Below are 24,243 nucleotides of genomic sequence, written 5' to 3'. Positions count from 1 at the left end.
TTACACCCACAGATTAAGCAATCGTTTCTCTTTTTAACAGAAAAATGTTTTTTTTACCCGCTGATACATTCATTTTGATTAATACTACTTAGCCTTCCCCTCTCTATGTTCAGCCGCTGTTAATGACGCAGATGTTTCACAATAAAACAATGAGGTTGCATTAAAAGCATACAGCAGCAAGCAAGCAGAGCAGACTACAGGAGGGCTTAATAAATTAAGTCCTGTCTCTAATGCTAAACTGTCTTAAAGCTGCAGCTCCAAGTAAATATGATAAAAAAAAATTAATTTTTTTTAAATGATCACTATATCCTAGGGCTGAGCACTATAGCAAAAATCCTCTATCACGATATCGGTCATTTCATATCTTGATAACAATATATATCAAGATATAGCATGTTTTCTGGTAATTCAATAAATAGCCTATGTGATGTAATTGCATGGTAAAGCCTATTTTGTATACTCCTGTGTGAATTAAATACTTGACAGATGAAGTACTGAATATTATGTCAATTTGAACATAAGTTTTAAGTGAAATTATAGAGAGAAAAAAATTAATATAGGCCTAGCCTATATCGCGGTACAAATACGATAGACATTTTTATATCGTTTTGACTATATATATCATCATATTGACCAGCCCTATATCCTGACAGTAGTGCATGAGACAGATCATCTGTGAAACAAGTGTCTGAAGGAAAACAACCAATCAGAGCCGAGGAGTCTCTACAGTAGCCGTCAATCACTGCTTGCGAAACTCGCAAACTCTGATCAAACTGTCAAACTGGGCAGCACTGATCAAATATAAATCAAGATTCAAGATTTCTTTGTTCTTTATACATCAAATTATTCACTAAGGCCCTGTCTAGATGTATACAGATATTATTAAAAAAGGATATTTCCCCCACCGTTTAAAAATAAATAAATCTGTATTTACATGTCACCACAAGTGAGATCAAAAGTTAAACCTGCAATAGGCAGAATACTTTTTGCATCATTGGGAAAAAATTCCATAATAACCTTTCAGCATATTGTAATTCAAGTGTTCTGAGAGAAAACTAGACTTCTGCACCTCCTCATGGCTCTGTTTTCAGGCTTCAGATAATCTAGCCCGTGTCGGGAGACTTTGGCCAATCACAGGTCATTTCAGAGAGAGAGAGAGTTCCTATTGGCTGTTCAATCAACGGCGGAAGCTGTAAATCACTCGCGAACTTCGATCAAATGGTCAACTAGGCAGCGCTGATTAAATATGAATCAAGATTCTGTTACTGTAATGCCTATTTCTTGCATCAAATGTTTTCAGAAACATCTTGTAGTGTACCGTTCAGCTGTAAAATGAGAAAGTTTGCTCCGGCCGGTTGGACGGTGCTTGGTTTTGGCCCGACTGTTTTTAACATGGCAACAAAGTCACAAACTTCATCATTTTACAGCTAATTTAGAATTAATTTACAGCTATTTGAGTTTGATTGGAGTTTGGGAGTTTCCCGAGCAGTGATTGACAGCTGCTTTAGAGACTGCTCAGCTGTGATTGGTTGTTTTTCTTCGGGCACGGTGAAATCTTGCAAATGCCATTAGGAACACAAGAGGACATAGAGGAGAACATGATTTTTTCACAGATTATTTGTCTCATGCACTACTGTCAGGATATAGTGACCGTTTTATAAAAACGTTTTATCATATTTGCTCAAAGTTACCGGCTGCAGCTTTAAAGAAAAGCCTCAGTTGAGTCAAGGTTCTACTGGGTTCAGTGACCTGTTAAAACAGGACGATGAAAAACCAACAAGGACAACACAGGATCTTGGAAAACTAGATCTCTTCTAGCACTGTTATCTCATACTCATTTAGAAGAGGGAATTCAAGGTCTTCCTCTCCATATTGTCCTGTGAATCTAGAGCAACTGAAGGCCGTAAGAATCAATCCTACATTGCAGCAGTTTTTCTTTCACTAATTTCACCAATTCTAGCAGCTAAAGCCACTTCCCTCCCCCTCTCTTCCTCTTCTTCACACATGATATACCTGCACCATATTTATTCACATAAGCTCTGCTCAGCTCTGCCCTGGCAGTGTCACTTAATCAAGACATTTGCCCCTGTCCTCTATAACACCCCCCCTGTCGTCTCTGTCCCTCTCCCTCTGTCGTCTTCAGCTCTCTTTACCCATTTAGTTCTGCCCTGACACTTTCAACCCATAAAGAAGAACCACGGTTGGGTGCAATAAATTTAAAATGGCAATTTCCACGTTGATTAACCATAGCAGTTGCCATGGCGCCATGTGTTACAGGTCAACAGTTGCTGAGGAAACTATTTTATTAAGATGAAGTTTAGCTTAGATCACCTTAGAAACTCTTCATAAAGGTGTCACCTCAAAGTTCTTAAGATGACTGAATGTGTCCTCGCTTCGGTCACCAATCTGGCCCCGAGGATATTACGGTGCATCTTGATAAATGGCATAACTGTGATTAAGTGCACATACACTTTTCCAAAGTTTGAGGATAAATTGCTGGCTTAGAGACAAAATGCTCACACGTTCACATACCTCAGCATTATCGTTGTCAGTAATGCGTTATCCAAAAAGTACAATATTCGTTCAAACAGGAAGAGCCGTTTGTGATGGTGGCAGAGAATATTCTGGGCCAACCCAAGAGATACAAGGGTTTCTCCATTGATGTCCTGGACGCCCTGGCCAAGATCCTGGGCTTCAAGTATGACATCTACCAAGTCGGAGATGGGAAGTACGGCTCAGCACTCCCTAATGGATCCTGGAATGGCATGATAGGAGAACTCATTGGCAAGGTCGGTGTGTTTTCTTTTTATCTCTGTCAATCAATGTCCAGATTTCAGTCCAAATGATTTTTTTTCTGGGAGTCAGGCCACATTGTCTTGTTTTGAAATGGGATCCCAATTATAAGGCTCAGTAAAATGGAAAAGATTAGAAAAACATTGCACAGGCCAATAGCCTCAATCTGCACATCAGTTTTCTCCAGTGGGTGACATCACTGATTGATTGAACTCAGTCTGATTTCTGCTTTTTGGAAGAAGTTTGAGACCTTGACAAATGCTGTTTTGGGTCATAATGGTAATGGGATTTTAATTCCCTTTGATAGAGATAGAAGTTTACTTGTTTTTCCATTATATAGTGGCTAAATAAATGATATCAATCTCAGATTCATACACTGTATCTAAGCGACAGTGTTTACTGTATAAAGGCAATTGAATTATTCACATTCAATCACTTTTTATTACTGTAAGGTACATACACTCTCACCCAGGGCTGGCTATAGATATAGGCCATATAGGTGGTCGCCTAGGACGCCACCTTCTGGGGGGCTCTGGTAGCACCCTTAAAAAAATAAATACATTTAAAAAATGCCAGTGGGCGCCTTCCTCATTTTCTGCATTGAAGTAACAGATGAACTAATACATAAGGAATAAAGAAATACACTTTTCACCCCTGTAACTCCCCTGTGAGATTGCTAGACGGACAGATGTCAAGATATCTAGTATTTTTACATTTTATTTCATCATTATGAAAAGGTCCAAGTCTTCATGTGCACAAGGACGAAAACGGAGAAAAAAGAAGGAGTAAAAGCCCAATAGAGAGGTATAGAGTCGGCCTTACTTTCACCCATATCTCTCAACATAAAATAGCGAAATAATAAAAGAGTGGAAATAATCTGGTAACCCAAGATCAGCAAAAAAGCACTCTGGAGTTAAAACCTTCACACGAAGGCCTAATGATCTCCCTGGTTATTAGCTTCAAAGTCAACAGCGTATGGGGGAGATGAATGATGATAATGAAAGCTCATTGTGTCAGAATATCAAAAGGTTTTCATCCTGCTGAGAGCATGAAGGTGCACAGAAAAATTGTCTGAGAGAGAGATTTTAATATTGAAAATGTGGACTGATGGTGGTTCTTGAGGAAAAGTATTAATGTTAACAAAACCTATAGGTTTCTGCTGTTTAGTAATGAAGTTGTACGCACCAAATGACCTTCCAATTTGACCATAAACAGTGGCGTGATGTAGATCTAGAGAGTACTCTTGGGAGTATTTGAAGTCAGCCACAAGTTTTCAAAACTGTCACAAACAAACCTCAATGGACCAGCTCATGGAGGTCAAATATACTAGATTCCCTTTCCCACTGTCTAACAACATACAAAAGTCTTACACATATTCCACTGTTTGAAAAATAGAAATGTTACTAAAACATATGACTCCCCATCCACAGCGAGCAGACTTGGCCCTATCAGCTATCACCATCACCCCAGAGCGTGAGAGTGTGGTGGATTTCAGTAAGCGCTACCTGGACTATTCAGTGGGAATCCTGATGCGCAAGTCAGAGGAAAAGATCAACATTTTCTCTTTGCTGGCACCATTTGACTTGGCAGTGTGGGCGTGCATTGCCGCAGCCATACCTGTGGTGGGCATCATGATCTTCCTGCTCAGGCGCATCCAGGCAGTGCGCTGCCAGAGCAGTGCAGGAGGCCACCCGCCCCCATCTGTCTCCACTTCGCTTCAGAGCGCCATCTGGATTGTCTACGGTGCTTTTGTGCAACAAGGTAGGTGATATAGTTTGAGTCTGTCCTCCACAACATTTAAGGACAGAGGTTACAAATTATTTTTTTGTTATATAGACTAGGCAAGTTTTTATTCTACCAAAATATACATCAACCTCTTAGTTATTTTTATAAAATGTTCACTATATCCTGTGCATGAGACAGGTAATCTAAAGAAAAAACATCATGTGCCTCTGTGTCCTCCGGTGCTCCTAATGACATCTGCAAGATTTCACCGACCAGAGGAAAACAACCAATCAGAGCCAAGCTTGAGCCTTGCTGTCTTTGAGCAGCTGTCAGTCACTCACAAACTCCGATCAAACAGTCAAACTAGGCAGTGCTGATCAATTGTGAATCAATATTCTGTTACTGTAATATTTCTATTTCTTGCCTCAAATTATTTCTGAAACATCTTTCTTTCTTACAACTTTCTCATTGTACAGCTAAACAGTACACTACGATCTATTTCTGAAAACATTTTACGTGAGAAATAGGCATTACAGTAAAAGAATATTAATTCATATTTGATCAGCGTTGCCTAGTTTGACCATTTGTAAGGAGTTTGCGAGTGATTGACAGCTGCCTCCGTTGAATGAACAGCCAATAGGAACGCTCTCTCTCTGAAATGACCTGTGATTGGCCAAAGTCTCCTGTCATGGGCTAGATTTTCTAAAGCCTGAAAACAGAGCCATGAGGAGGTGCAGAAGTCTAGTTTTCTCTCAGAACACTTGAATTACAAAATGCGGAAAGGTTATTATAGAATTTTTGCCCAATGATGCCAAAAATATTATTTTGCCTACTGCCGCTTTAACTGTTAAAGTCAGTGTCACTGTTGAATGAATGAAAACCAGTGTGCAACTCCGGGGTCTGAAAAGTGAAGCCAGTGCACATGTACCTTAAACTTGCATTCTTTCTAATAGCCAGCAGGGGGCGACTGCTGTGGTTGCAAAAATAAGTCTGATTGTATAGAAGTCTATGAGAAAATGAGCCTACTTCTCACTTGATTTATTACCTCAGTAAACATTGCAAACATGAGTTTATGGTCTCAATCGCTAGTTTCAAGTCTTCTTCAATACAGCATGATGTTTGTTTAGTAAATTATGGTCCCATTTAGTAAAATAGATGATAAAGCAGCATGAAAGTTAATTACAACCTTTTTGGTCACCTAAAATGTCTCAGCGTTCGTTTGTACTTAGCTCCAACCTCTCGTGTCACTTCTGGTTGCAAAAAAAGAAGATGGCGATGGCCAAAATCCCAATACCTAGTTTTCAAAATGGTAGTCCACATGGGTGACGTTACGTTAGTCTATAATGAAAACCTGCCTGCTCTTGACCTTCAATAGTGCATCATTGGAAGCACCACCCATAAGATCCTTGAAGGTGCAACCCTATATCTTCTTAGAACAAAATTGAAAAAACACCAAAAACTACTTCTACTACAAGGGATTAAGGACAGATGATTAATGTAAAAAGGAGTCCAATCAATGAAAATGCACATGTGGATGTCCGTATACAACAAATGCTGATTCAGTAGTGAGTCATTTTGAGGCACAACGCCCAGCCTAGCATTTTCTAAAGGTGCCCTTGTCAAGGAGAACATCCCATCTTTAGGTCTGGTGGTGATCCAGGTATGTCCAGTTTGGATAAATGACTACTTCAGCAACTGATGTTAAAGCCTGAACAGCATCTATCAAAGTCTGGCACGCCGCCTATGAGCCTTTTTTAACCCAACACCCACTATATTTCAAGAGAAGCTAAATTCAATGTCTTCTCTCTGCCTCTCGTTTCTTTTTTTCCCTCGTTTCTGGCTCGCATTCCAACGTCGCCACTTTGTGTTTCAGTCAAGTGGATTGCATGTTTTTTCTTGGGATGACGTAGGTCGCTTTGATATGGATCTGACTGCTGATGCATAGTGTGCCATTGTCAGAGAGCATAAACTTGGCAACCGTATCCCCTCCGCTGATTTCATAATGATATGCCAACACACTGGGGTTTGTTGTATGTTAATGCGGATTTAACTATACACCCACAGATACACTGACTTTCCTCACCGCCGTATTCAAACAAGGACTGCCCTTCTTTTGTTCTATAAGGAGGTCAGGGAGAGGTTGGAAATGATCTGAGAACTGATGAAGATAACACGTTTGCATTGTAATCAGACAGTTAAATCAATTTGTTTCAAAGATGAAAGAGGCTGCACCGCGTTGGACGGTTGCAGCAGGCTAAGATCCAGTAAAGTTTTGAGATGCACATTTCACATTCGATGACCTTAAGAAATCAGTCAAAGCCATATGTAATAAAAATGATTGATGCCGGAGTGCTATGCATCTGACAAGTCCTTCAGTTTTTTTTTCCCAAACTGTCCTAAGGCCGCAGCTGTGTTGATTGTGACACTTTCAGACAAATATGTTTTCATTACATTTCACACTCCTGAATCTCTCCGATGACATTTCTATGGCTTTACTCCTCAAAATTAGAATGCGTGCTGACATTTTTCTCATGCACCTCATAAGCTGTTGGATGTTTGGAGAGAAAGAGTCGGTATGACAGAGAGAAAGTGAAGATAGAAAAGCTAATGTGACGAACTAGTCTTTTCCCCTCAAAGAAAACAAGGAAGGGCAATGGATTAAAGACATGAAGGAAAGAACATTAAAAAGACAAGGAAGAAGAATGAATATTAATGAGTACTGCACTCTTTGATAAAATTGGATTGGAATGTGTAATAGAATATAAAAGTGAGCGAGTAACATTTCAGGCGAGATGATTTTGAATACGCTAAGCTCTCGAGAAAATAGGTGATGAAAACGCACAGTTATTACACAAAATCATCATGTGCGTATAGTCGACTGTGCCAGTTTTACATTCAAAAATGACTATTATCGTAAAAGTGAGAATAAAATTACAACCTGCAGCAGCTTTAACACAAAATGATGGGTACTTTAAAGGTATGTAAATTGTGTGAGTTTCAGTAAAAGACTACCCAATAATCACTAGTCCATTAAACATTTTAAGAAGAAGATTTTTTGATAGACATATTTTCAAACCTAGAGAAAATAGCAGGGTTGATGGAAACTCAGTAGGTTTTATCATTGTTATAGATATGCATAAAGCCACTGCAAAATACTACAAAATCCCTTTTTTGATGATAAAGTATTGTACCAGAACAATCAGTTTACCTACGAGACACACACGCACACAGACAAAATGTTAATGTCTGTTTTGTCATTGAGTTGACCAATCTCCTAAAAGCTTGTTTGAAATGCAGGGAATAATCTAAGTGACTCAAAACACAAGATAGTAAGATAAAAAGCCTTTCTGTTCTTGGCCCTCTCATAATATAACTACCAACTGAAACAATAAAATCAGGCCGCGAGACCCCGATAATAATAAAGCACGCCTACGTGTTTTGGCAGCCTTAGAGCTTCTACATGAGATGCATGACATATACAAATGTGTTGCTTAAAGGGATTATCTGTAAGAATCACAAATTGCATGTTAACAGTGACACCTGTGGCCGTTAAGTCGACGAAAGTCAACGTCCTGTTGCTCGCGCTCACACTACCGACACACACGAGACTGAACATGATTGACAGGCATCATTTTGATTAATGTTAGCAACATTAGGCAGCTAAAACCAACCAAGTATCACTATATATTTCACATGCTTGGCAGTAATGTTACCAAACAAAGGTCCCTCCATGAATCGAAGGCCCGGCAGATGTTGATCCGAGTGTTAACGTTTCCTGCTTCAACCTCCCGATCGTGGTCAGAAGGCACAGGGGAGACACCGTAGTTTTGGTCTCCTGGGTTGGAGTCAATAACGCTACTCGCTCCGGAGTTAACCCCCCATCACTCCACTCAGCAGCAGGGAAACAAGACACATTTCTGCACAAACTGCGACTTTGTTTTCTCACACACTTGCCGCTGCTCTCTCTCTCTCTTGCTTCACCACTCACTTTCACCTTCACACACACTCCTCCACAATGGTCTGCTTTTCTCCCACAACACTAATTTTCGCCCGACGTCGGTCACATTCCTGTTTTGCAAGACGGGCTTCACTAGCGTCTGAGTTGTGGTGGGGGCTGGTCGTTAGTTTGCGTTATTTCTAACCGAACGTTAGCTACGGCGAAGGTACTCGCGAGCGCGCATGACATCAAATCCGTTGGATTTTCCTAGAAAAACAGGCCCGGGTTCCTCACATTAAAAGCAGTCTACAGGCTGATAGAAGAAACCCAGAAAGTTGCGGAAGGTCTAATTTTTTAGGTTAGGTTACATCCTGATCACATATTGGCAATAAAAATGTATTTATACATGTAAAAAGTTACATACAGTCTCTTTAAATGGGATTACAGTGCATAACATGTTTTTTGGTATTTACACCAGAGTAGGGATAAGAGATGATGTATAGTAAAGATGATGATGATGATGATGATGATGATTTGTGCTTGTCTGTGAAGTTTTTTATACCCATGTGTTTATACCTGCTCCTCCACAGGCAGTGACTCCATCCTGGGATCGGTGGCTCTGCGTATTGTCATGGGCAGCTGGTGGCTCTTCACCCTCATTGTCTGTTCGTCCTATACAGCGAACCTGGCTGCCTACCTCACCGTTTCACGCATGGACAATGCTGTCAGGTAAGGCACAATACCTTAATGTACACATTGTTTGAACTGCGTCAAATGCAGTTAATTCTATTATTGTGGAACCTTCACACAACAGGATTTCACCTGCAAAAAGTATTTATTAATTTATGCTGCATGTGTTTTCAAGTACACATGTACTGTATAATGAATAATAGATGAATAAGTGAGTTCCTATTATTCTATGTTTTTTTAACCTTGAATTTACCCTTCGTCCCCTTGGTTGCTGTTGCTAGGCTTTCGCACCCAACATGTCATTACAGTGTGCATTTGAGAGCTACATTCAGTATTCAGAGTATTGTGAATGAAGAGGCCATTAAAATCAAAGGAAAGTGTCACACACCCCACGTCTTGACAACTCACCTCAAAAATATGCTAAAATCTTAACATGGTAAACTCAAGCCCAAAAGGCAACAACAGCTGTCAGTGTGTCAGTGTGCTGACTTGACTATGACTCGCTCCAAAACTGCATGTGATTATCATAAAGTGGGCATGTCTGTAAAGGGGAGACTCATGGATACCCATAGAACCCATTCACATATCTTGAGGTCAGAGGTCAAGAAACCCCTTTGAAAATGGCCATACCAGTTTTTCCTCGCCAAAATTTAGCAGAAGTTTGGAGCTCTATTTAGGCTCCTTCATGAAAAGCTAGTATGGCATGGTTGATACCAATGGATTCCTTAGGTTCTAATTTCATAGGATGCCAGTATCTTCAGTTCTAGAGAGGGCCTTAGCAAAGGCTCAATTACACTTGCAGTGTGAGATTTCTTTCTATGTTATTATTCTGGGGGCGGCGGTTCGATCCCCGGCTCCTCCCGTCCACATGTTGAAGTGTCCTTGAGCAACCCCAAATTGAACCCGAAGGCTGTGCCATCGGTGTGTGAATGAGGATTTAGATTAGATCCTGATGGGCAGGTTGACACCTTGCATGGCAGCCTCTACCATTAGTGTATGAATGTGTGTGTGAATGGGTGAATGCTGACATGTAGTGAAAAATGCTTTGAGTGGTCAGAAGACTAGAGAGGCGCTATATAAATGCATTTCCATTTACCATTTTCACAGTGGGAATAGTACAGTACATTCTGTAAACATGTTTTTTGGCCCAAATCTTCTATCTATTATACTTATGTTTACCTAAATCTTGATTGAATATGTATCTGACACACAGATGTAGCCCTCTAAATTTGACACAAGTGAAAGAATATGACTCCTCCAGAGAGAAGACGTCTCCCTCTGTTAGAGTTGTTGGAACTACAGAGTTACAGAGTGATGATTTTATTTGTTTTAACCTCATAAACAATATTTGGCTGAGTACAGACAGGAGCACATAAACCCGACAACACCCGACAACACCCAGACAGTTTTATTTTGTACTGTCATCAAGTTACTTAAGGAATTCATTTTAATTGGCGACAGCTGATATGACCTGCAGCCGGTGGTGGTCAGCGCTTGCTAAAAGTGAGGAGTTGCTTCATAAATGTTTTGAACACTGAGCTTTGACAAAAAGAGAGGAGAAATAACAGAGTTGTTACCATCGGAGCTCAGCAAATGTTGCCAGCCCAGGTGCCAAAACAGTCAATCGCCAGTGCAACCAAATCCTTTTTCACATTAATTTTCACTCTCATATGCAGTGAAGTGCTTGCAGTGCAGAGCCCAGCTGTCATTAAGGAGAGCAGTGCTGCAACACTAGCAGGCTGAGGCGGACAACACACATTGTGTGTGAATGTGAATATAAGTAGATTCTCAATCACTGAAGTAGATGTACTTAACCGGACAAGGACTGTCTCTAAAAATGTTTGTATATGTCCTCAAATTTTAAAACGATTTAGCATTTCACTCCTATAACATTGTCAGATAGACACAAAATGCTTCATACAACTTGTATACATACTGTATGCAGTAGTACCATAGACTATATATAAGAAGTTGACGTAGTCACCCTGACATCACCCATTGGTTTGTGGACTGCCATTTTGAAGCCTCGAGTTTGGCGTTTTGGCCATCGCCATGTTGTTTTTTTGCAACCAGAAGTGACACGAGAGGGTGGAGCTAAGTACAACTGAATGCTGAATAAGCCATTTTTAGGTGACCAAAAAGATTCTAATTAACTTTCATGAACTGAAAACACACTGTGAAAGGGTTAACGTTGTGAGACAAAAATGCAGACAACACCCAGACCGGACAACACCGTGGTAGCGACATGTCAATTACAAGGTAGCCACGCCCTAAAGCATATCCGGCTTTATCATCTATTTTACTAAATGGGACCATAATTTACTAAATGAACATCATGCTGTATTGAAGAAGACTTGAAACTAGCGATTGAGACCATAAACTCATGTTTACAATGTTTACTGAGGTAATAAATCAAGTGAGAAGTAGGGTGATTTTCTCATAGACTTCTATACAATCAGACTTCTTTTTGCAACCAGAGGGGTCGCCCCCCCTGCTGGGTTTTAGAAAGAATGCAAGTTTAACGCACTTCTGCATTGGCTTCACTTTTCAGACCCGGAGGTTCCCCACTGAGTGGTACTCCCTAGGACCTGTAAACAGACTTTGAAGTGTAAAATTTGTAAAGCTTCTGCATGCTTTCAAATAATTATTCTCTTGAATATATATGTCTCTTGAACTATTTCTATCATAATAAGATCTTTGTGTAGTGGAAATAAGGCATTTTTATGCCAGTGTGTGGTGCCAGTGTGTGGTGGTCTTTATCATATATAGGATTTATCTGAGTGCATCTCTCATCAGCTGCAGTTGGTGCTCGGTCTGTCTGCTTTTCTGTAATTTTTGACCCGCTGCCTAACAACTAGCCTGTCCTCAGTCCAAATGCTATTTGTCAGTGAATCCAATTTGGTGTGCTGTCTTTCCCCGAAGAATGGGCAGAGAGGCATTTGATTGCATTGGGTCCGTCTTCTGTTGAACAAATAGCCACATGTGGACATGTGAGGAGAGGGAGTGAATGCTAAGCAGCACACAGCTCACCTGTGAAGAGAGAACTTGTAGCCTGTGTGGGATTCATGCTTGGCTAATCTAAATTAATTGTGCAGAAACTGTGAACAGATTTAAGGCAATAACACCTGAGATGTACAGTACATTTATCTCAAGATCAGATGTCCTGGAGGTGATGAACTGTCAAGCAACCAGAATTGCTTGCATACTAAAAACATACTTTTTGTTCATTAGAGGAGAATATGAGAACAGCCCATATGGTATATATATATATATTCACTAGCTTACATGTAGCTTTCCTTTTTTGCAAGAAAAAGATCAACTCATTGCAATTCCAATATGTGTTAATTGGTTTCTTCAACCAGCATTTCAAGCTGAGGTAGGAGAGGCCTTTCTTTAGTACTCCATTGCTTTCCTGACATGTATAAGACAAATTGCCCGGGCTTTAGGTCGTACTTAGCAGCAGTGCATTCAACTTAACTCTGCTGCCCCTCTTCCCAATTACATAATATTTATGAGTGACTACTCTGCTAAATGTATTTAAAATGTAAAACTATCTGTGAACACTTTGTGGACAATCTTTTGTGACCCTGACGTGACAGCTTGGTAAATCTGCTCCCTAAAGTCTTAATTAAAACAGGAACCCCCCCCCCAAAAAAATCAATTGGACATATTAAGGAACAGGTAGATTAACATTCTGAGGATTTTTTTTACTAAAAGACTGAGGGCGCTTTCACATCAGGGACCCCGGCCCGGATCAGAGTACACTTGGCCCTAAAGTCTAGTTCGTTTGATTTGTATGAACACTCCGTAAAGAACTATGGGCACGGTTCGTCGATCCGTACTCGAGTCCACTTGAAAAGATGGTCTTGAGTACGGTTCATGGGTACTGGGGTACGGTTCGCATCAGGATACACGGAAGTGGACTGATATTTAACATGAGTAATGTTACCAGTTAGCGAGTGGATGTGAAAGGGTAGGCTTTTTTCAACGCACACCAGTGATTGATTTCCTATTATGAAATCAATGTTTATCAAACTACAAAACACAGTTGTAATTCCCCTCAAAGCACAGGGTGGAAAACTCTGGATTAGGGTGTGGGTGCGGGTGCGGGTGCGGGTACAGGTGCGTGTGTGCGGAAACTGACTCATGTAAACTTCTGTAGACTACTTTGTGTTAGTTTCAGTTTTAGTCGGACTTTGGGAGGAACCAGTTTAAAGACGAGGACGCATCGCTCTGTAATTATTTCTCCTTTCATCCAGCTGCTCAGCTGTTACTTTCTCTACATGCAGTTTTCTGTCATGCACATGTGTAATTGTAAATTGCAGATTAGAAAACCGGTTTCCTGTATACATGGCGAAGAAATCAGTGTTCTCCAGGTGAAATGTTCCTGGGGAAATTAGGGTTCCCCTATCCTCAATTACAGTTAACAGATTTCTCGTTTACTGGAGAAAGCCGACTATAAGTTGATTACTGAATTGCAAGTAAATGAACAGATTGTAGGTTGGCTTGGAAAAGGAAAGATGATTGCAGAAATCCTTACACAATGCCCACAAAACCAGATGCTGCTTTGGAGTCATTGTGGTAGATGTGGGAAGGCAGTGCTGTCTCCCAAGGATTGAGCAAAAGACCTATGAGAATTTGGATTGCTATATTACAATAGGCAGTTTTTTAATCTTCCTCGCCTGATACACTATGCCTGGAGGGTTCCCTCACTGCTCAGTTCTAGGTGCCATCTTTTTATCGCTCTGTGCTCTAACTTGGCAACTTGGCAAGAATGCAATGTCTCTTTTTATGCAGATGATAACCTTTTTATTAGTGCTGTCAAAGTTAACGTGATAATAATGCCTTAACGCAAATTTGTTTAAACGCAATAACAGAATCAATTTTTCTGAAGTTATAGCGGGCTCAGTTTTAAAGTTAGAGTGAAGATACTGGTATCGTATAAAACTAAAAAACCTAAGGATTTTTTGGTTGGTACCAACCATGTCATACTAGCTTGTCGAGAAGGCTAAATAACACCAGCTATTTGAGTCAGTATGAGCCCGATATCTGATTCAGTATCGGTGCATCTCTAACTGGCATGGCCATTGTCAAAGGGGTCCCTTGACCTCTGACCTCCAGATATGTGAATGAAAATGGGTTCTATAGGTACCCACAAGTCTCCCCCTTTACAGACATTTTATGATAATCACATGCAGTTTTAGTCAAGTCATAGTCATGTCAGCACACTGACAGCTGTTGTTGCCTGTTGGGCTTGAGTTTGCCATGTTATTATTTGAGCATATTTTTTATGCTAAATGCAGTACCTGTGAGGGTTTCTGGACAATATTTGTCATTGTTTTGTGTTCTTAATTCTTAATTATTTCCAATAATAAATATATACAAACATTTGCATAAAGCAGCATATTTGCCCACTCCCATGTTGATAAGATTATTAAATACTTGACAAATCTCCCTTCATGGTACATTTTGAACAGATAAAAAATGCGCGATTAATCGTGATTAATTATGGACAATCATGCAATTAGTCGCGATTGAATATGTTAATCGATTGACAGCCATATTTTTTATTATACATAGTAACCACAGATCTGCTATGATGTGTCTCACATAAATGGGTGGATATCTCCAAATTGGTAAATTGGATATTTCTTACCTGCTTTGGAAAGTTTGACAGAAAAGCATCAGCAGTTTGTCCTCCAACATGAATCCAATATTCAAACCTTGGAAAGATTCTGACAGATATGTATTGAATCTTAAAAAATAGACTGAGGGTTCAGTCCAGCTTCCTTCATTTTAAAAACATCAAAAGTCAAGTTTTCTGTTGTTATTTTTTATTCTTTTAATCAATTCTTTCTTTCTTCCACAAGTCTGCTACTGTACAAACGCTGGTTCACTGCCTACAGTATGTACAGAGACTACATACCCTCCTTTACTAGTATGTGTATGAGGATGCTTCCCACTGAGTGTGTCCATTAAACATTAAGTTCATGTGCTGGGGGAACAATTAACGACTTAGTCTGAAAATAGTGTGGTTACTTAAGCCAGCATTTGCATATTAGAATTTTTCTTTAAACACCGCATGGCTTTCTCCCCTTTTGTTTGTTCTTTCTGTAAATAAGCCTTTACAAAACACCTACGCCTTGGGACACAGAGGTGAAACAGTGTTTTTACCCTTGCCCACTGCGATATAAAACTATTATATGTGTGAGAGGGAGAAAAAGAGAAAGTCAAATTAGCTTCACAACTTTTTCTCCTCCAGGATATCGCATGGATTAATGCTAATTAAGTGAACTCTTTTGCTGAACCCTTTTGTTTTTTTGTTTTTAATGTTGCTTTAATTGTTGCTGCTATGGCCAATTTTACATTTATAAAGCTAAATATAACCATGACCGACCGTGCGGGCAGTCATTTAGCACCTTTGATACCAACAAGAACACCTTAGAGCAAATTATAGACATGCACACATAAGAAGAGAATAATATTTGTTACAAGCTTGTGTCTCTGTCGCTGTGCATGGCAGAGAGGGAGAAATGTGTATGGTATTGTGCTTATTTCAGTATTTGCTCTGCCATTTTGTTTACCAGTAAGCTGTTATAACATTGCTGATAATAAAAATGATTATTTTCCCACTAGTATAGAAAGACTCACAGCCTATGGCCAAAGCAGTCTGGTCCACTTATTCAGGCTCACAGCTTTGGTTTTGTTAGCTGGACGTTCAGATCGGTAGTTGTGGAGAAGTGGGTCACCTCTGTTAGCTGGTTGGCCAACTTTACTCTCACTGAAATGTATAACTCCGGTAGAGCTTTCTCCGCAAAAGATTTGCGACCAGGCAGTTCATATTTCATATTAGGTGTCTTAATGAGTCTTTCGAATCTGGGCTTTTCAACTACGCTAACCGGCGTTGCGATGTAGGTGTTTACAACGGCCATGACTTCTTTGCATTTTACACCTTTTTTGCCATATGGGATTGCTTTGGAAAGCGAGGAAGCAAGAGTCATTTGCTTCTTGGCTGGTTCTGGTTGCTTTGGTCGTGTTGTCGTCTTCCGCTTTCTCCCGGCTCCGGGCTGTATCTCTCCGCTGCGTCCCTCCAAATATAAATACACGACGGCCGCATATGTCACACACACCCGCCCATGAGAGTGGTCTGGATGGACACGGAGTCTGTGACGTGTGTGTCTGTGACGTGTGTGTCTGTGACGCGTGTGTCTGTGACGTGTGTGTCTGTGACGTGTGTGTCTGTGACGTGTGTGTCTGTGCTAGGGAGCCGGAGGGAGAGAAGGGAATGCCAAAGCGAGTCTCATGCCGGCGGGTCGGCTTAAAAACATTACATAACAATTTGTAGTTGATGTTCGTGATATAGTCATTTTATACACCGCGCGTTGGACAAGCCACTTCAAATAGTCTTTGTCCAATGTTATCACTCGGATCTTTGATTTTTAAAATGTGCCATCTGTCTATTGTTTTTCATATTTTCTTACAGTACATGTGCTTTCACCTCTTTTATTAATTCTATTTACTCCAGCTGGTGGATCGTGCTTGTGTAGTTACATAAAAGTAAGCTGTTCGACAAAATTAAAGCAGAATATTTTACTCCGTGCTGTAAAGCTTGCAGTTTATTCTTACAGAATAAGATGTAATATCTAATCAGTTGTTTCTCTCACTTGTTTCCCCACCCCTCACCCCCCTACAACCACAGCTGCAACATGTAGGCTTCCAATTAAATGGTTGAATTAGTCCCAACATCATTATCTTGAGATAAGCTATTCACTTTTTAGGGAAGACAATCTACTCTACTACTCTAATATGTTGATTTTCTAAAGAAATGTAACATATCAACCTAATACCAGTCAAGGAATTGTGTAATCTTCTGGATAGATTGCCATTCAAATTACACTGGAAGCAAACTCTAATTACAATAACATTGGCATATATAATATAATATAATAAAAATATTTGTTTTTCGACATACTATACTATGAATCTTTTAATTATTTCAACATAGTACTATGACCTTTTTTATTTTTTCAACATACTATACTATGACTTTTTTTTTGGATATACTATACTTTGACTTATTTCGACATAATATACTATGACTTATTTTTTCAACATAATATATTAGCACTTTATTTTTTCGACACACTATACTATGACTGTTTTCTACATATGATAACTATGTTATGACTTTTTCGACATACTATACCATGAGATTTTGGCATATAAATAGTTTAATGGCAAAGGGTCCCAGAGGGGGAGGATGTGTCGAGTTTTCTGGGGTTGTGTTGTTGTCGTGTTCATAGGTGGTTGTTACAATTGTTACAGTATATACTGTAACAAGGCTGTGAGTCTGACAACTGTGGGTGTCTTAGATCATTGTCTGGGCTTCCAGGGCCTGCGTCGCTCCTCTACTCTTTGGATGGTTGTGGGTGTCCTATGTCTTCTTCTGGGCCTCCGGGGCATGTGTTGTCCTTCGGGTGGGAGGTACTTCCCAGGGATGCAGGCAAACCTCTATGGCTCCGTAGGCGATGAAGAGAGGACCTGCCGATGTTTGGTGCATGGTGGAGGTGGATGTTTTTCTGTGTTGAACAGCGGGGTTTCAGGGTATTTGTTGGTGCAGCTCTCTGATGCAGACCCAGTCTCCTGGTTGAATATTTTGGCTCGGTTTGTCCTTCGGAGGAAACTGGACGGTCTCTGTAAGAGAATTGAGGTTAGCTCACAGTAGAATGAGATAATTTTCTCATTCATTGCATAAAATCACACTTTTTGGGATATTTCGCACAGAGGGAGGCCAAAAAGGCCATTTTTCCATTTCTGTTTAGACAATCATTTTACACAAACACACAAAGGAAACATTCACAAATTTTCACACGTCAACAAGTTATTGTGTTGCTTTGGGTAAGACCCCACTAAGTGCAACAAATATTGCAGGCTAAAACATTTAATTAAATTTTCAATTTCAATTCAATTTACCTATATAGCATCAAATCATAACAGAAGTTTTTCAAGACACTTTTCATATAAAGCAGGTCTAGACCATACTCTATAATTTAGAGACCCAACATTCCCTCATGAACAGGCACTGGGGCGACAGTGGCAAGAAAAAATACTTCCCTTTACTTTGTAGAAACCTTGAGCAGAACTGGGCTCTGGGTGGGAGACCATCTCCCTCGACTGGTTGGGTTGAGAGAGAGAGAGAGAGAGAGAGAGATGCACAGCAACAAGAACATATACTGCATATACAGTATACATAATATATTTATATAGAATGATAATAATAGCAGTAATAGAAATAGGACTACTGCTAATAATAATAGCAATAATAATAGCAGTAATGATAATAGAAATATGACGACTAATGGCAGTAGGCGCAACCACAATCCAGCAGTAACCCCGATCCATGGAAACCTGCGAGACGAGAAAGCACAAAGGTGACTTTTTATGATATGTACATCTGTTGTATGTATCAGTACTGCCAGGGTATATATTGGCTGGTCTTGCATTGGTGAAATGGACTCGGTAAAATCTTGCACTGCAGTAGACTGTGCCTTGCACATATACTGTAAATGACAGAATGGAATGGCTTTTATAAGTCAGCTACCTTGTTTCTAAAGCTTTGAAAAATGTCAGGATGGGTTATTTGTTTAGTCATATTTGTAATCTATGTTGCTACACTGGTTTATGTCTCCTTTTCAAAATAATGGTGTCTCTAAGCTATCCTATAATAGCTATAATACTATACTATCCTATGACATTTGTATTGACTTTTTATGGCATACTATACTATGACTTTTTATGACATACCATACTATGGCTTTTGTTATGGCATTTCATCAACATACTATCCTCTGGCATTTTTTTATGACCTTTTTAATAACTTGTTTTATGGCATACTATACTATGGCTATTTCAGTTAAAGGTAAAGGTTACTGTGAGCTCAAATCTGTCCCGTTCTCATGAACACTATATCTCAGGAAAGCCTGGAGGAATTTCATTGCATCTGGCACAAACCTCCACTTTGACTCAAGGATGAATTGATTAGAGTTTGGTGGTCAAAAGTCAAGGTCACTGTGATCTCACAAAACACATTTTGGCCATAATTCAAGAATCCATATGCTAATTATACCAATTTCACACACATGTCTAATTGGATAAAATTATGAACTGATGACATTTTGGACAGAAATGGATGTAAATTGCAACAACTTGACTTGTTGGCAGAGGCATATAACCGCTAGGCAGTAATTCTACATGTACATACATGGACTTTAACTTCCACTATATTCATATTTCCTACAGATTGTAATATAATGATAGGTAAATGTTCTCCTATAAAGGTTTGTTTCTGTTTGATTCTTTTTTGTTATTTCCTGTTTTTCCAATCACAGTGTTTTATCAAACCTACTAAACTAATTCACTAATGTGCCCCTAACTGTAGGTCGTTCCAGGACCTGTCCAAGCAGGTGGACCTGGTTTACGGGACAGTGAGGGACTCTGCGGTGTACGAGTATTTCCAGGCCAAAGGGACCAACCCTCTGGAGCAGGACAGCACATTCGCTGAGCTCTGGAAGACCATCAACAAGAACAACGCCTTTGACAACTCTGTCTCCAGCCCATCAGAAGGAATCAAGAAGGTGAGTATTTATTTTGGTATTCCTAAATTAAATGTTGTCAGAGCACTTTTAAATCATGCTGCTATTGTTAGACTTCTGTAGGCATCTTTGCAAACGTTATATTCTTTCACAGCAATATGATAAAATAATAACAAAACAATCTATCAAGTCAGTGGTATTTAAATCATAATTTTGGTTCAAACCAATCAATTTAGCATGCATTTAGCTATTCTTTTACATGAAACAGGCTGGCAATGAACGGATTGCCTTGTCCTCTAGAAATGTAAAATGTAATATGATTATATCTTCAGCTAAGAGAGAAATGAATACTGCGAAACATAAGCTCAGCCTTGATTATAATCTAATATATTTTTTGACTGTCACACCACCAGGTAGGAACAAACTGTGAGTTAGTTGTGAGTAACATGATATTTTTTAATCTACTGAATTGTCAGGGTTTTTCAATTATTCTCAAAAACTCTGTGTGCTGCTGGATTAATTTAATTTAAATGTCATGCATTCTCTCTTCTATCTTCCTTTAAACAAACACACACACACAAACAAACACAAGATTAAAGAATAATCCATAATTAAACAGATTACAGATTCTAGACGTATGCATTTGTTATTAAACTGCTTCGTTATCTGAGCATTCAGTGTAGTCAGGCCAGTTTGCATTTCACAGATTAATTGAACAACTCTTCTCTGTTTTAAATCCATCTCCACCATATTTGATGAGAAGAAGCCATTTTAGTCGCAGTTGCTGAATTACTAAAGTGATTCTTAAAGCCCAATAACTATATTGCATGTGCCGCATTCTGTCTTCAGTTTTATAGTTTGATGGTAATGTCATTTCTCCACTATGTGTTTATTTATTAAACCTGAGTGAACTTGAGAGCCCTGTGCAGTCCTAATGAGATACGAGGTGAAAAGGCTGCTCAGCTGTATTTGTTGAGAGCACAGTCTAACTCTGGAAGACGTAGGATGTAGTGACACCACAGGGAAGAAAGCCGGAAAAGTGCGTATAAAAAAAAAAGAAAAGTCCAGAATGATTTCAGACAAATTTTCAGCTGTGGTTGTTCTACATATTCTCCACAGTGTGCGCTTAAGGCTAAAGCATATGATCGCGTCTCTGAAAATATGCTACGTGCAGAGGAATGGAAAGCTGGAAAATAAATAGGGATGCAACTATTTTCATCATCTTTGTAAAGAATTCTAATGTTGTGCTGTTTAATAATTACTGAGTGGGCAGAATGGTTATGTTAATTCCTGTGCAAATATTTAGCTCTAGTGTTTGCTCTACTCATCTTTTTTTTCCTAGTGAAAAAGACTTCCTGTGCACAACTTTCGTGGGATTTGTGGGAATTCAATTCAATTCAATTCAATTTATCTTTATATAGCGTCAAATCATAACAGAAGTTATCTTGAGACGCTTTTTATATAGAGCTGGTCTAGACCGCACTCTATAGTATGAAGTAGACATTTGGCAGAGGTAGTAATGATACCCCCAGTAAAGACCATAGGGTAGTATCAATGATACAACCACAAGAAAAGAAAAATCAATATAACATAATAAATAAGAATAAATAAATAAATAGAGAAAAAACAAAAACAAAAAACAACTAAAGATACATCCAATATACAGCATATTTCGGAGACAATAACATACTCTTCAGCCTGGATTATGACTTAAACTTCTTTTTATTTGCGTAATATCATACGATCAGCACATCGAGCTCTGATTGGTCAGTAGGCGGTGCTTTTATACGAGTTGATCTCTTATCTTCAGCATAAGTTACCGTGGCGATCTACCCTGGTAAGAAGTGAACCACCGTCGTTCATTCTTGTGATGTCCCGAGATCACGCGAGAATTGCGAGATCACATATCACATGAAAATCCGTCTCGTCAGGCTTCAAGTAATGCGTTTGTGTCCGGCAAGCCAGATCACGGACCAATCAGCGTCCTGTGAGAAGCTACAAGCGTGCCTTAGGTGTGTGTGAGACAACAAGGAGCGAATGTTGGATAGTTCATCCAATAACCTGCCAAGTGTTTTTGAAAGTGCCTGCTCTTTTTTCCTAACAACAATGACAGCTTCTCAGATGTTTCAGTGTAATAATCCATCTGGCACGTCAGGTTAGGTCGTTACATTTATCACAGTGTACATCAGTGCCAGGATAGATGTGAGCTAGGTTGCTTTTAGACCAGTGGACTCTCTGAACTACATTGTGTTGTAAGACCCTGTGACGGGCACAAATAAATGACGTGTGTGGACACGTTTCAAAACTGACTTCCAAACCTCAGTCTCTCTATATATACTTACTGTGTCTATAGAGGTTTCTCAGCTAAGCTAGTGTCACTCAGCTATAAACACATCTACCATGTATTTATCCTTTGTATGTCTTTTGTTGAACCATCCAGGCAAAGCGAGAGTCATATGCCTTTCTGTGGGACATGGCGGTGGTAGAGTACGCCGCTCTAACAGATGACGACTGCACACTGACTGTAGCAGGAAACAGCATGAGCACCCGAGGCTACGGCATGGCCCTGCAGCACGGCAGTCCTTACAGAGACCTCTTCTCTCAGAAGTACGTATATTGGTATATATTTTACACCTATGCATTGATATATTTATTAGGTGCGAAGAATTAATTTTAGCCAAACGGTAGTAGAACGAGCTGATATTGCCCGACGTTGGTATCATTCAACCTGTAAATTATTTGAAAGCTACGGTGTATTACAAATTGGGTTTTATTATCATAGTTCTGGTCATCGGTTCCAACAGTTTTGATAACATTGAACATACAAAATTATTGCTGAGATTTGGAAACACAGACACATCCCTAAAAATAGGTCCAACTGGGCATGAAATACAAGTGGTCAGACGATCACGAGCCGACACTTCAGCCAGGTCATCAAACAACTTTATTTGGAGGTAAAAACCAAAAGTGAGCGATAATAATCCCTTATAGAGTGCTCTAGGGATGACGTATTTTTGTAGACCAACCAGGAAGTTAGCATCGCCCTGGTTCCCTCGACAAAAAGCCAATGGGATTTTTCCATTGGGTTTTGGATTATTGCAGAAAATAAGCTCTGTGGCAAACAAACATTTATGATGCTTACACGTTTTGTTCAGTATGATAATCTTCACAAATGAACAACACTTTTATAATTTTTTAAGCATAAATGCAATCACCAGAAGTGAAACGCTAACGTCAGGCTATAAACAAACTACACCACGGTTGCATAAGCATACACAACAACGCTGTAAAGGCGGACGAGTCGCTGTGATGAGGTATTATAATCTCGTTTAGCCACTTGTTAGCAACTTAAAATAGCAAGGGTATTTACAGACGTATTTTAATTCATAGAACAAAACTTTAAAATCTATTAAGCTTGTGTTAACCACAGACCTGATTTCAGGCATCTAACTAAAAACACATTCAAAAAACCCATTGACTTCCAAACGAGGGAACTGGAAGTGCTAAAATGCAAACTCATTTCTGGGTTTTGGACACATTCCTGTAGCACTCTATAACACCGGAAAACCTTTAGCACACACAACTACGGCAAGTAAGGTAGGTCAAAGTTAAACCAGGAAGTTGGTTTGTTAATGTTGACTGATGTCTAGGTACAGTGCAATGGAACTTGAACATTTATAGTCACAGTTTCTCTTGAAGACGCAGACTGAAAAGTACATATTTCATTTTTTCAGTCCATTGTTTTTGGTTAATCTGTTTTTTCCCCAGACACAAGAAAGAAATATGCTGCTCTATACATTTTCAGTGCAGTTTTACAAGATTGATAGAAGTCAATTTCAAATCATGCCAGCAAAATACTAAATATATAAATTCAGGACAAACACAATCTGATGGGAATTGGACGATTGATCACCCTGTAAACTAGCAACACTGCCTCGGAGAAAGAGCTTAAATACATGACTTGCAGGACAGAAATGGTGACTGTGCAGGCTTGTGCACAAACACACATGTGCCAGTGACTGTTGAAGAGGTTGAATAATGATTATGCCGAAAGCTAACTGCTCCGATGGGACAGATTCAGTGACAGATCATTCTCCTCCCCAGCATCCATCCATTCCTCTCTGTACGCTAACTAATGAGCTGCAGTATTTGATCATCTCTGTTTCCACGCTTATACAATTTGATATGAAACCAATTAATGGGATTGTTTTTCTTTGCCTTGTTAACAGAGAACTGGTCTGTTAGCATTTGGAAATTGTTGCAACAATGAGTCAGTATCACACATCTTACAATCTGCTGCCGTGCAAACTGCAGCGTTTAATAGCTTTATACCCACTATGGGTCTTTAGTGAGCTAACAATCAATGCTAATGCAGTACATTAGCAGCTACACAGTATTTTCATGTAATTGTAGTCGTTCAGAGCAGTTATATTGCTTTCCTAATTTTCCTTCATGTTTCACTATGAAAATTATTTTTAATTTCTATTCTACTCCAATGACTCTGTC

At 39.5% G+C, this 24,243-nt stretch overlaps 1 protein-coding gene across 2 annotated transcripts in view; it reads left to right on the top strand.

The window, feature by feature from the left end:
• grid1a (glutamate receptor, ionotropic, delta 1a) overlaps positions 1 to 24,243 on the top strand; it is a 327,001-nt gene that overhangs the window by 295,695 nt on the left and 7,063 nt on the right. For both annotated transcript variants that reach the window (XM_037781636.1, XM_037781637.1), the window contains exons 10-14: positions 2,592 to 2,789; positions 4,224 to 4,554; positions 9,046 to 9,184; positions 19,584 to 19,779; positions 22,178 to 22,344. In XM_037781636.1, coding sequence (XP_037637564.1) covers positions 2,592 to 2,789; positions 4,224 to 4,554; positions 9,046 to 9,184; positions 19,584 to 19,779; positions 22,178 to 22,344 — 1,031 coding nt within the window. The remainder of the gene's footprint in view (positions 1 to 2,591; positions 2,790 to 4,223; positions 4,555 to 9,045; positions 9,185 to 19,583; positions 19,780 to 22,177; positions 22,345 to 24,243) is intronic.

The sequence above is a fragment of the Sebastes umbrosus genome, chromosome 10 (assembly GCF_015220745.1).
Source record: "Sebastes umbrosus isolate fSebUmb1 chromosome 10, fSebUmb1.pri, whole genome shotgun sequence".
Taxonomy (NCBI): Eukaryota; Metazoa; Chordata; class Actinopteri; order Perciformes; family Sebastidae; genus Sebastes; species Sebastes umbrosus.
Note: the sequence above shows the minus strand (reverse complement) of the source record. Positions and strands in the feature narration are given on the sequence as shown.